The 14,395-nt window shown below is 41.7% G+C and overlaps 1 protein-coding gene across 1 annotated transcript in view; it reads left to right on the top strand.

Annotated features, from left to right (window-relative positions):
- LOC109920528 (piezo-type mechanosensitive ion channel component 2-like) overlaps positions 1-14,395 on the top strand; it is a 696,943-nt gene that overhangs the window by 561,724 nt on the left and 120,824 nt on the right. The window contains exons 27-29 of the mRNA XM_048596193.1: positions 404-569; positions 1,552-1,795; positions 13,089-13,185. Coding sequence (XP_048452150.1) covers positions 404-569; positions 1,552-1,795; positions 13,089-13,185 — 507 coding nt within the window. The remainder of the gene's footprint in view (positions 1-403; positions 570-1,551; positions 1,796-13,088; positions 13,186-14,395) is intronic.

Genomic DNA, 14,395 nt, shown 5'->3' with positions numbered 1-14,395 from the left:
GCAAATTTCACACAGATGGTCACCTGAGGCTGGAATTGAACCGAGGTCCCTAGTGCTGTGAGGCAACAGTGATAACCACTGAGCCACCATGTTGTCCAATGTGTTGCCCCAGTGGTTCCTGACATGATTAGGCTAAATCCCAGTTAAAAGTGATTTTGTTGTTAGGGTGTGTGGTTAGGAATTGGGATGTGTAAAATAAAGACAACCTGTGTAGGAGTGCAGACTGGAGTCCTTTTCAGAACAATGAAAGGAAAATTGATTGCTATACTAGGTTGTCCTCTGAAAAATCACATCATTTGTACTTTCAAATGTTGCAAAAAATGCAAAGTGTCTTTTTAATGTAACACATTTAGTTCGAAATGCAAAACAAAATATCAGATATGTTTGTCTTGTTGATTTTTAGATGACTTCATGATGTTGCTCTGTGCATCACTGCAGTGGCAGGTGTTTGAAGATGAAAACAGAGCTGCAGTAAGGATAGTTGCTGGGGACAATGTAGAAATTTGCAGAGATTTGGATGCAGCCACATTCAGTCAACATAATCCAGTGCCGGACTTCATTCATTGCAGGTAAAGCATGAACCCTGATGGCTGTCTTTCATATTTAGTGAGAGATAAATGTTTATTCTGACATGAGCTTGCACATGTTCCATATAATAGTACTATGTTTGTTGTAACATAATGTGTATAAATATATATAAATCACCAGCAACTTTAATGAGCATTAATTTTTGTTACAAACCTGTCCACACAATAGCATGTAAATTAGTGTAATTCCACAAGAATTCTTGATGATTTGCAATCCTATTAGCGGTGGTCCATAATACCTTTATAAAGATGCATATCTTTACACTTATGTTCCTCAAAGGAGTCACTTATTATCAAACCTGCTGTTCTGCTGAATAAATGAAAATGCTGGAAGAGCAAACACCAAAATCTACTCAAGACCAAAACAAAGTTGGTAGTGTAGCCATTCATTATTGCCAAAGCTTATGGTTGAGCCATTTTGAGACTTCGCCTTATTTTCATACAGCCAGTGATGTTTTTATTATAAGACTAACTCTTATGCAGAAGCTAAATAAACCAACAGATTAAGTTGCAATATGGTATGCATCTCTCACTAATGTTAGAATCATTTCCTGAAATGCAAAATCTTTCAAGTATTTTGAAATCAGTAAGAACTTGTATTCTAATTGATTTGGCAACCTAGCTATTGAATTTATTTGCATTATATTTTACCTGCTATTATTGACCATCTTTATATTCTGTTTCAAGGTAACGTACTAAGTTAACCTGAAGCTTTATTAATATAAACTAATAAAAGGCAAGTTCAGGACTAATTAGAGGAAATAAAAGATGATTAATACCTTTAACAGTCTTCTAGATAATGCAATGAACTCTGAAATTATAGATATTAGATGTTATGATTGGGGAATGTAGATTTCTGAGAAAAAAAATCTAAAAAAAAGGTGTCCTGAATTATCTGCCTCCTCTGTATGATCTTTATGATCTCATGGTTGAAATTTCATTGCTTTCTTTTCTCAAAACACAGATCCTACCTGGATATGATAAAAGTAATTGGATTCAGTTACCTATTTTGGTTCGTGCTCACAATCATCTTTATCACAGGAACAACACGAATCAGTATCTTCTGCATGGGTTACCTTGTCGCCTGTTTTTATTTCCTGCTCTTTGGTGGAGAGCTATTACTAAAACCTATTAAAATAATCCTCCAATATTGGGACTGTCTTATTGCCTACAATGTTTTTGTGATCACAATGAAGAATATTCTCTCTGTAAGTAGTGAATGACAAAAGCTAGAAGCTTTATCTATAAGCAATTTTGAAGAACATTTTAATGTTGTTGAAATATGTACCATTATTATTACATTTCTGAGGCAGTTATTTATTGGACTAATTTCTCAGATTGATCAATAGTCTAAAAAAAAAAGGAAGGATTTTGCTTTAAAAAATGCAGGTCGAGGTATCTAAACAGTGGCAATCAAAGAATCTCAAGCCTTGCAATCGGCAAGCAGGTTTAATGCCCTTCAAGCTGTATGGAAGGAAGATAAGGAAATGATCACAGCTCTGTACTGTGGCATCCATTCATGTGGGAGGGTTTAAAAAAGGCTTAAGTTACAATTGGGGACTGTATAAATTGGGGATATAGGTACTGTCTCTGCAGCTAAAAGTATGAACCCTGAAGGCTGTGTTTTATTTTCATGCATGGGATGTGAGTATTGCTAGCTGGGCCAGCATTTATTGCCCATCCCTAGTTGCTCTTGAATCCCTGCAATCTATTTGATATAGATACATCCACAATGCCGCAAGAGAGGGAATTCAAGGATTTTGACCTGCTGACACCAAAGGAATGGTATTATATTTCATAGTCAGGCTAGTGAGTGACTTAGAAGGAAGCTTGTAGGTGGTGGTGTTCCTGTGTATGTGACGCTCTTATCTTTCTAGATGGTAGTTGTTGTGGGTTTAGAAGGTGCTGTTTAAGGAACTGTAAAGGATTTGTGAATTTCTGTCAAATCAGGAAGTTTGCAAGGTTGTTAGCTGTGATCAGTCAAGGGAACGGACATGTTGCTGTATGGTACCATGGTATATCAGTCTCACACTTGTGACATGTGTATGTGCAGCAAACACAGTGCATTTGCGTCAATGAAATGACAGTCAAGACAAAGAAATCACACTTTATTCGGGGCACTAGGCAGGAACTCAAGTCTAAGTCAAGGGTAGTTTCTGGCTTCAGTTCCAGGCCTTGGCATTATCATTGGAGTGCTCAGGGTCAGGTTCAGGAATGTGTCCTTGTAGGAGGTGAGGATCCAAATGTCAGGCATCCTGCAATCTGTCTTAGATCTTTCTGCCCAGTTGTTGACTGTTTTCTCTGGGAATGAGATAAAGGGAAGGATTGAATGCTGGTGCAGGTGGATGAAGGGTGGTGAGGTGTGCAAATAGACAACACAGATGACATGTTGATGGTGTGAGAAATTGGATCGGTAATAATAAAAAAAGATGTTGACTGCAGAAGTGAGAATTGTAGAGCATGAGTAGGTGTTGAGGCCATCCAGGGTTAATGCTGTCAGGGAATTAGATGAGTATAAGTCAGGGAACATGTTGCATGCAATTGTCTGCATGGTAGAGCATGAGCCTCAGTGGGAAGTGTATGCAGCAGCAGGTATAGAGTGAGTACAAGGTAGCAGAGAGGCGATGGTGGCACTTACCCAGGCAGAGTGAAGGAGGTCAATGACTGTCTTCCTAAACTGTTAATTGTTTCTTCAGGCTGCTGAATTCCTACTGATTCAGGTAGCAATATTGGACCAGGATGGCAGAGTCTAGAGTCATGGCCTCCGTTGCCAGTCTTGTGGGAAGAGGATATTCCTTCTCTGTGCTACTCCATCAAATAGGACCTCTAGGTCCCTCTCTGAAAAGCAGGATTTCAATTTCTGTTTATGTGCCATGTTCAGAGCAGATGTCATGAGCCATGTAGAGCCCATGATGCAAGATGATGCCGACACCGGATGACTCCTTGTGAGCTCCTACAGCAGATTTAACTTTAATAGTCCTTATAACCATTCTACACTTTTAAACTTAAGTTCTAAATCTGTAATGCCTCTAAGTCTTTTTGATCTGTACATCCTTTGCTTGCTGTGATCTGCCTGTACCGCCCGTAAATAAAGCTTTTCACTGTGTTTTGGTACATATGACAATAAAATCAATCTGCTTTGACAGTATTTGACCAAGTGCACAGTGGCCTTTTAAAGATGGCACTAGTGCCAGGGGTGTTGGAATATCCTGTGACATCTTAGCAGTGTAAGTACTTGTGGCTACAGTTAGTGGGAGATTTAGGCTCAAGGCAAGTCTTTGGCTCATAAATATGGATTACTGAAAGTACTCAAAAAGGACTTCAATTTTTGAAACATCAGGAGTTGAGAGCAATGAAAAGCTGGCATGAAAGAGAAGTTGAAGCCTTAGGCATATCAGCCATGATCTTATTGAACGGTGGAGCAGGCTTGAAGGGGTCAATGGCCTACTCCTGCCTGTATTTTCTATGTTCTTAATGACTGTTGTGGTTAGTCTTTCTCCTGGTTTTTGTTATCCGTCTAATGTGCTTTGCTGCAAGTGTTTTGTCATCACTCCCCACTGCCTCCCCATCTCACCACGGCAGACTGCGTATTCAAACATGTCTTGATTCTTGAATATTTTTGAAAAAAGACACATTTTTTGAAGCTTTTGCCTTGCATTCATCAGGATATCATTTCCTGAACTACTTCTAAGGAAGAAGATATAGGCCTTCAGAGAAAGCACCAACAAAGCTATCTTCTCTGCCATCCACTTGCTCAGATACTGACATCTCGATGTATAGTACAGCTAGAATGCAGTCAGGAGCATAATCTTTGCAGCTCCCTAAGGAGAAAACATCCAGGAGCAGGCAATGGAAGTATTGCTGGAGATCAGGCAGCTGCTCAGCCTAACGCAGGTGATGATCTTATGAGTTGATCATCAATAGCTTGATCAAAATGCACAGTCTGACACAGGAATAGTACTCATGTTTGACAGAGACATTCAGATTGAAAATAGGAGGTATCCACTCTCAGTGCTTTCTATGCTCAGTTTTAGCAGAATACCACCAGCATGGCGACGCCTGCCCCGACAGCCCCAGACAAACTTGTTCCCTCTGTCACCACTTCAAAAGTCTTATCATCAATGGTCTTAAAGAACAAAGAACAATACAGCACAGGAACAGGCCCTTCAGCCCTCCCAAATGTGCACTGCCACATTTTGCCTTTCCATACTAAAACTGCCTTTACTTATAGGATCCGTATCCCTCTATTCCCTTCCAATTCATGTATTCATCCAGGTGTGTCTTGAATGCTGCTGTTGTGTCTGCTTCCACCACCTCCTCTGGCAGTGCATTCCAGGCACTCACCACCCTTTGTGTGAAAAACTTGCTTCACACATCTTTAAACTTCCCTACTCACACCTCAAACATGTATCCCCAAATAATTGACCCCTCCACCCTGGGAAAAAGCCTCATACTTTCCACAATATTCCATGCTATTCAAAACCTTATAAATTTCTATTAGGTCACCCCTCAACCTCCTGCGTTCCAGTGAAAACAAACCCAGCCTGCCCAACCTTTCTTCATAGCTAAAATTCCCCATACCAGGCAACATTCTGGTAAACCTTTTCTGTACCCTGTCCAAAGTATCCACATCCTTCTGGTAGTGTGCTGACCAGAACTGTACGCAATATACCAAGTGTAGCCTAACTGAAGTTCTATAAAGCTGCAGCATAACTTGTCTATTCTTATACTCAGTGCCCCTTCCAATGAAGGCAAGCATGCCATAAGCCTTTTTTATTATCTTATCTACCTGCGCTGTCACCTTCAGTGATCTGTGGACCTGCACACCCAGATCCCTCTGCATATCAATACTCCTAAGGGTTCTGCTATTCACTGTATAATTTCCACCTGTACTTGACCTTCCAAAATGCATCACCTCACATTTGTTCAGATTAAGTTCCATCTGCCATTTTTCTGCCCATGCCTCCAACTGATCCATATCCTGCTGTATACTGTGACAATCCTCCTCACTATCTGCATAGACCAGCTACTTTTCCTCCAAATTATAGATCACGAGCAGCAGAAGTCCCAACACTAAACTCTGTGGAACACCACTAGTCACAACCCTCCATTCCGAAAAGCATCTTTCCACCACTAACCTCTGTCTCCTGTGACTAAGCTAGTTCTGTATCCATCTTGCCAGCTCACCCTGATACCATGTGACTTCACCTTTTTTACAGTCTACCATGAGGCAGGTTTTGTATATAGTTCTTCAATATACCCCTTGCATGCTTTTCTTACCTCATTGGTGTCTACACTCTCTTGCTGTTGTTTTTAGTTCCTTATGATGAGTGCCACAAATCTCCTTTGCTTTATCATATATTGGATCTACCTGTCTTCGTCAATCCAATGCCTCAAATATATCTGACTCCTTCTTAAACTATTGTTCTCATGCCATTTCTGTTTTTTTAAGCTCATTGTTCAAGTGTGTGTATTTCAGCTTATCTTCTCATTAGTGATATCCTCTACTTTCTCCTCTCTTCCATCTTTTACAGCACTGCCGTCAAAACCCATGGATTCTACATCCTTTTGTCTTCTTAAAAGCACATGCTACTTAATCCTCTTCCTTAGCAGATTCTTTCATGTGTTTCCATTGCTGATTCATATTGGTGGTATTCTTATCATTCTTAGCTAGTGCTTAATTCACCCAGTTTGTAAATTCTGTTTAGTACTTTCTCTCTCTCTATCTCCCTCTCTCTAAGTTCCATTGCTTTCTGTGTATTCCATTAGCAGTCTTCTTTAGCTGGATTACTGTTCTCACTTTCACAGGATTATGCTCCTTTTCTAACTGATCCCCACATGACTATTCCAGTCTCTCATAATTCAATAGTACTTTCCACTCTCACATCCAATTAGTCTTTTTCCATTCTGTCATATTTCATCAGCCTCCTCATCTGGATGTTTACCTGTAGGCATACATACTTGAATGGTAGTAGTGTCCACAGGTTATCAACTAGCATTGATCTACCTGAATTATATTTAATGTCACTCACACATATTCCTGCCTCTGTGTTGATTGAAATGCTACTTTTCATTTTTTTCTTCTGATAATATAATTTTCATTTCATCACTCATAAATTGTCCACCATATTTCACATAATCCAAGGTTGTCTAATTTCTCCTTTTCCTGATTTCGGCTCTCCAGCTTTCTTTCTTTCTTTGTTCATATATCTTTTGTTTCTGTTCTTTCAATATTTCCAAATTCTATTACATGGGGATTTTGATGGGTGGTGAGCTGCAAATTCTCTTATTCTGTCTCTTGCCAAGTACAACAGCACCGATCCTGTAAAAAGAGTTCCCACCTATTGGTGTTTATTTGTCCTGTTGCCAACCTCAACCATTTTATTGGCCACGTTGGATCCAAAATTGGCTTTGTGAAAGGAGACAGAGGGGAATGGTAGAAGGCTGTTTGTGTGACTTGAGCTTGGTTGCAACAGCATTCCACAGGGATTATTTCTGGTCCCTTCTTGTTTGTGATATTCATAACTGTACTTGAAAATGTGAAGGGGCATGATGATCAAGTTTGTGGATAACACAAAGATTGGCTAATTGGTTGACAGTGAGAAGGAATGTGTTAGTTGCATGCGTATGTAAATGGATTGGTAAGGTGAGCAGATCAATGGCAAATGGAATTTAACCCTGACAAATTGTGAGGTGATGTGTTTGAAAGAAGGAGCAAAGTAAGAGAGTATTCAGTGAATGGCAAGACACAAGGACGTTCAGAGGAACAGAGGAATTTTGGGATGCATGTCCACAGATCGCTGAAAGTGACAGGACAAGTTAATAAGGTAGTTAAGAAGACATACACTTGTCCTTGTCAGTTGGAGCATAGACTATAAGAGCAGGGAGGATATGTTGGAGCTGTACAAGACTTTGGTTAGGCCACAGCTCATTTACTGTGTGTAGTTCTGGTCACTACATTCTAGGAAGAATGCAAATGGACTGGACAGGGTGCTAATTCACCAGGATGTTGCCTGGATTGGAGCATTTCAACTATAGAGAGATGATTGATAAACTAGGGTTGTTTTCTTTGGAGCAGAGAAGATTGAAGGGAACTGTGGGAGGTGTATAAGAGTATGAGGGGCATGGACAGGGTGGATAGCAAGCAGCTGTTCCCCTTAGTCAATAGCAAGTGAACATAATTTTAAATTGAAAGAAGTTTAGAGGGGGTTTGAGAAAATAACCCTTTTTATTCAGAGAGTGGTGGGGTTCTGGAATGCACTGCCTGGGAGGGTAGTTGAGGCAGTAAACCTCATAACCTTTTTACAAGGTCTACCACAGGTCGCCGTTTATCTAGATAACATGCTAATAACAGGGAAGACGATAAGAAGCACTTAGTCCTTGGACATTATGCATACATCTCAAAAGGGAAAAATATGTGTTCCAAGTATTCCAGTTGATCTAATTGGGCTACAAAGTCGACAAGAGCAGATTCCACCAATGGAAGATAAAGTGAGAGTGATCAAAGGTGCCCCAGCTCCCAGATCTGTACCACAGCTTAGGTCTTTGCTTGAGCTGGTGCATTTTTGTAGAATTTTCATACATAGCCTAGCTCCGTCCTGGCACCTTTGCATCAACTCTTAAAAAATAGGTCATCCTTGGAAATAGTCACGGAGCCAAACCATAGCTTTCAGGGAAGTGAAGAAACAGCTGTTTAACGTGTTGACACACTATTATCCCAAGGGAGATCTGTTATTGACATGCAATGCCTCCCTGTACTCCAACAGGATAGTATTAGTATTATCAATATGGGTGGCCCAATGGCGAGGAATGCTCAATGACTTATGCATTGAGGACTTTGGCTAATGAAGAGCATGAATTCACTCAGATAGAGATGAAAGATTTGGTGGTCATGTTTGGAGTCAGGATGTTCCACCAATACCTTTATGGATGTAAATTTATAATAATAAGGACCATAATCCCATGCTGGGTCCACTTAGAGAAGGCAGTGCCACCTATCGCTTCAGACCTAATTCAGTGGTGGGCTCTAATACTAAGTAGCAAATGCAGATGCATTGAACTGTCTGCCACTGGCAGATACACCACTGGTGGTACCTCCAGTGGAATAGTCTGTAACAGTTTTAAATTTTCTGGATACGCTTCTAGTCACAGCAGACAATTTCAGACTTTAGACACAGAAAGATCCGGTCCTGGCAAAACTGAAACAGCTGGTGGTGATGGAAGAGACCAAAGCGCTGTCACAACCAGAACTGAAACCTTTTTGGACCCAGAGAGACGAGATCACAGCAGAGAACAGCATATTATTATGGGGAGCAAGAGAGATTGTCCGAGCAAAGGTCGCCACCAGATACTGGCCGAACTCTATCAGGATCATCCAGGGTTTTCCAAAATGGAGAAGTTAGCAAGAAGTTATGTCTGGCAGCCAGGACTGAATGCAGATATATCTGCTTTGGCGGGGCAGAGCTGAGAGTGCCAACAAGGACAAAAATTATCACCAACAGCTCCCCCCTATTCGTGGGAATGCCCGGGTAAACCTTGGACTCAGTTACACATCAACTATGCAGAACCTTTCATAGACTTAATGTTCTTAGTCATTGTAGCTTCCCACTCAAAGTGGCGAGACGTGCCTAGAGTTCATTCATTAAACACGAGGACGATAATAGAAAATGCACGTATTTTTTACAATACACAGGCTCCCGGAAATGTTAGTCACAGATAACGGGCCATCGTTTACCAGTAGGGAGTTTGAGTCTTTCTTAAAATCAAATGGTATTTTTCATACAGGGACAGATTCATACTATACATTATCCAATGTTCTGGGAGAAACAGCAATCCGAATTTTGAAGCCAGGCTTAAAGAAACAGCCTACCTGGACCATCTCTAACACCTCTCTCCCCTTCCTGGACCTCTCTGTCTCCATATTGGGCAACCACCTCGAAACCGATATTCATTTCAAGCCCACCGACTCCCACAGCTACCTAGAATACTCCTCCTCCCACCCACCTTCCTGCAAAAATGCTATCCCCTATTCCCAATTCCTTCGCCTCCGCCGCATCTGCTCCCAGGATGAAGCATTCCACTCCCGTACATCTCAGTTGTCCTCGTTTTTCAAGGACCGTAACTTCCCCTCCTCGGTGGTCGAGAACGCCCTCAACCGTGTCTCCCACATCTCCCGCACCTCATCCCTCACACCCCGTCCACGCAATAAAAACCAAAAAAGAATCCCCCTCGTCCTCACGTACCACCCCACCAACCTCCGGATCCAACGCATCATCCTCCGACACTTCCGCCATCTGCAATCCGACCCCACCACCAAAGACATCTTTCCCTCCCCACCTTTATCTGCTTTCCGGAGGGACAACTCTCTCCGTGACTCCCTTGTCCGCTCCACACTCCCCTCCAGCTCCACCACACCCGGCACTTTTCCCTGCAACCGCAGGAAGTGCTACACCTGCCCCCATACCTCCTCCCTCACCCCCATCCCAGGCCCCAAGAAGACTTTCCACATCAAGCAGATGTTCACCTGCACATCTGCCAATGTGGTATACTGCATCCGCTGTACCCGGTGTGGCTTCCTCTACATCGGGGAAACCAAGCGGAGACTCGGGGACCGCTTTGCAGAACACCTACGCTCGGTTCGCAACAAACAACTGCACCTCCCAGTCGCGAACCATTTCAACTCCCCCTCCCATTCCTCAGGCGACATGTCCATCCTGGGCCTCCTGCAGTGCCACAACGATGCCACCCGAAGGTTGCAGGAACAGCAACTCATATTCCGCTTGGGAACCCTGCAGTCCAATGGTATCAATGTGGATTTCACAAGTTTCAAAATCTCCCCTCCCCCCACCGCATCCCAAAACCAGTCCAACTCGTCCCTGCCTCCCTAACCTGTTCTTCCTCCCACCTATCCCCTCCTCCCACCTCAAGCCGCACCTCCATCTCCTACCGACCAACCTCATCCCGCCCCCTTGACCTGTCCGTCCTCCCTGGACTGACCTATCCCCTTCCTAACTCCCTACCTACACTCACCTTTCCTGGCTCCATCCCCGCCTCTTCGACCTGTTTGTTTCCTCTCCACCTATCCTCTCCTCTATCCCTCTTCTATCCGCCTCCCACTCTCTCCCTATTTATTTCAAAACCCCCTTCCCCTCCCCCTTTTCTGATGAAGGGTCTAGGCCCGAAACGTCAGCCTCTCTGCTCCTATGATGCTGCTTGGCCTGCTGTGTTCATCCAGCCCTGCACCTTGTTGTCTCTTTAAAGAAACAGCCGACAGCTTCACTAGATACCAAACTTCCAGGTTTCTAGTTGATTATAGGACCACCCCTCATGCAACTACAGGAATTTCTCCAGCAGAGTTTTTAATGGGGAGAAGACTCCACACCAGGTTAAGTCTGATCTTCCCAGAACTGAAGGGGGAAGAGTGAAACAGCAAAAGGAATGCTAATGCTGGACACAAGACTCTGCTCAGCAGGAGAAGATAGTTTACTTCATGGGAGTAATTTTGGTTTAGGAACTATGGGAATGATCCTGCATGGGCAAGAGACATGGTCGATGCGAGCACAGGTCCTTTTCCGTATAAAGTTCAGGTAGGTGCAATGATCCCAAAAAAGCACATGGACAATACGTAAGTAGCAAACTCGCAAACGGTGCAGGAGCACAACATGCCTTGCTCCTCGACTGCCTTTTTGACTGTTCCAGAACTCGTCTGTTCTCTATCTCCATCAAGCATTGAAGATACCTCTTGGAATCAAATACATACATGGCAGATGTCACCTCCTTGATGCCTTTGTCACCTGAGGAGGAGAATGGATTTATTCTGAGATGCTTTGAATGCAAGAGACAGACTACTTTGCGTTACATGCTGCCTGTATCAGTGGCTGAGTTGGAGGAACTTGTCCCAGTGCTAAAATGCCCCAGGAGGAGCTACAAAAAAGAGAACTGACCTATATCCTTGAACTCAAAGGGGAGGGATGTAGTGATTGTAATGAGGTCAGCCAAGTGGACCTCATAGAATATGAGTCCTCGATTGGGGCTGTTAATCTGGTCCAATCAGGGTGCCCTGGCTGACAGATATAACTAGGAGTGTCAGAGGTTCTGTTTATTTTGAGAGCTGGTTCTGAAGAAGCTGGATTGTTGTTAAGGATTTTGCACGTGTCAATACAGGGTGACTTGATGATAGGATACCAGCCTCTGTGGCGTTGTTTTGGTCATTCTGCCATCATATTTACATAATAGCTATCAAGACATACTCATTTATTTCTACTTATGCCATCAGCTTATCAACCTTGTTAGAAATGTTATGTGCATTTTGATAAAGATCCTTAAGCTTAACTTGTTAATATTATTACTTACTCTTACTCTAGTCTCTGTTGCACACTTCTCTGTATATTTTCTCCTCTTTCCTGGCACAATTTGATTATTGTTATCTTCATGAAGTACAGTAATGCTGTCTTGTTTCTTTTATATTTTACAATTGAACCCTCCCCCACAGTAATTAGATTACAGTCCTATCTGCACCCCTAGTTATACACACCTGTCTCATTTATCTATATTGGATATATCTCTTAAGCAGTTTAGCTTGCTTTCTTAGCTCTCACTCACTTTGCACTTACTTGGATGCATCTCTGCCCTGCTTTGGCAATATTCCTTCATTCAGAACTTATGGGTGTACAGCATCTCTGCCTTGCCTCCTTAGAACAGACAGAAAGCCAGGCAGCTTAACATACTCACCAGTGCTGAACAATCAGTTTGGGGAGGAGGGGTTTGGACATATATTTCAGACTGCTATGGAGCCACACAAGGATTTTTGTTTGAACGTGGCCTGTTTGTTGCACTGCTGATTGCTTGGGATAAATTACAAAGATTGTATACTCACGTCTTTGAGGTCAGTAGAGTTTGCCAAGTGCAGTCGGTTCTGCTATAACACGAACTGGCTTTAATGCAATTGAAGAATTTAGACCGCAGTTAGTAGAACGTGAACTTTCCTTACCTGTATTGGCTATAATGCGATTCTGGCCCAATTAGTTTAAATAGTGCGGCAATTGCACGATTTTCTTATAACGTGAGATCGCATCAGAATGAAACTACCACGTTATATCAGAACTGACTGTGATCAGTTTTTCACCATCAACTCTTCTTTCAGTTAGTTATATTTAATACAGCCCCAACCCGTTCTCTTGATTGGAATCCTTGAATTCTCTCTGAAGTCCAAATTCCTGCTCTAGAATACTTATGAATAGAAAATAACATCTTGAAATTGTATTTCATGAGAGTTAGTTATCTCAAAGGCTGAAGATAATCACTAAAAATGCAATGCACAGAAATTAAACAACATTTTATGTGAGATAAAATCATTTATGTAGACGTCTGATGTTGTCTGATAATATATTTAAAGTATTGAAGCTGTTCCATATTTAAGTGCCCTAAGCAACAAAACTAAAGAAAGTCAACAATACCTTTTGTTCATAAAAATGTATATTTAACTATTTATTTCTATTCCAGATAGGAGCCTGTGCCTACATCAATTCTTTAATTTTGAAAAGCTGTTGGTTAATCCAAACATTTGGTCTTGTTTGTACAGTTAAGGGCTATGACCAGCGTAAGTAATATATTTAGCTTTTTGTTGTACAAAAATATTTACACCAAGGAAATACATTCTCTAAAACGTTTGAGGTGGCAAATCAGCACCGCAAATTAAGATAATTTTTTAAGCGGAAGTATGGCTTATCATTTATGTTAATGAGATTCAACCACTCACCCAGCACAAAAATAATGAAATAGGAATCCTTTATTTTAGTGCCATTAAAGCTTTATACACTTCAATGGAAAAGCTTAACTTAGAGAAACTATTTGTATTGGACATTCATTGGACAGCCAGCATTCTGTCAAGAGCTTAAATTCTGATCTCTAATCAGCCCAGTAGCAGTGTACAGTTGATGGAGCTCCTATTAGTAATTTCTATTGATCATATGAACCAGATTTGTCTCCTAGACACAAAGAGAATCATCTTCTCCTTGTGGCATCTGGGATCTTGCAATCCACCTAGGTTCCCAGCAGCAATATGCCTGCCCCAGTTTCTCTTCCTGGTTCTCTAAGCAAAGTCAAAGCCTTCAGTTGGGAGTATACGTGGCTATGGCTGTGTCTCTTCCACACTGTAATTCACATGTCTTGGGATTCTGCTTCTTGCTATTGCATTCCCTCCTATCCTTGTGGCTTCCATCTTCTTCAACCTGTATTCCAAGCTTCAGGCTCTACCTTAAGTCTGCCAAGGGCATCGCTTTGTGTCCCAAATGGGGCTGATATGGACAGCTAAATCCCCTGCATAATGGCTTCCTGGGCCAAGGATCTATATTGGTAAAGACCTTGTGCTCTGCAGTGAATACTGGGCCCAGCAGCTGGATATGTGGTGAAATCAGAACTTAGGACCCACTCACACATCCCAAAATGAAATTTAGAATTGCACTCTGTGCAAAATGCAAAAGGGTTTCACAATCTTTATATCTGCATGTGGAATTATGTAAATTAACCTCTAAAATTAATCAAATTGACACCGTGTATAGTAAAGGGTTATCAAGTGGATCATTATTAATTTTGTGCATCCACAGATCATTGATACACTGCTAATAAATTAACCCTAATGCATTGCTAAATCTAATACCCTGAATCTTAATTGCGGATGAAAAATTTTCTAAGTTCTTTTACAACCTATAAAATTTCCTAGAACCCTGCACAATTTCTGATAACATATTTTACGTACTCTACTCATTAGCCTCAATGATATTTGTTTTAAATTTCCAATTTACTTTTGT

The sequence above is a fragment of the Rhincodon typus genome, chromosome 4 (assembly GCF_021869965.1).
Source record: "Rhincodon typus isolate 14 chromosome 4, sRhiTyp1.1, whole genome shotgun sequence".
NCBI classification, from domain to species: Eukaryota; Metazoa; Chordata; class Chondrichthyes; order Orectolobiformes; family Rhincodontidae; genus Rhincodon; species Rhincodon typus.
The sequence above is the reverse complement of the archived record's forward strand: the minus strand, read 5'-3'. Positions and strand labels throughout refer to the sequence as shown.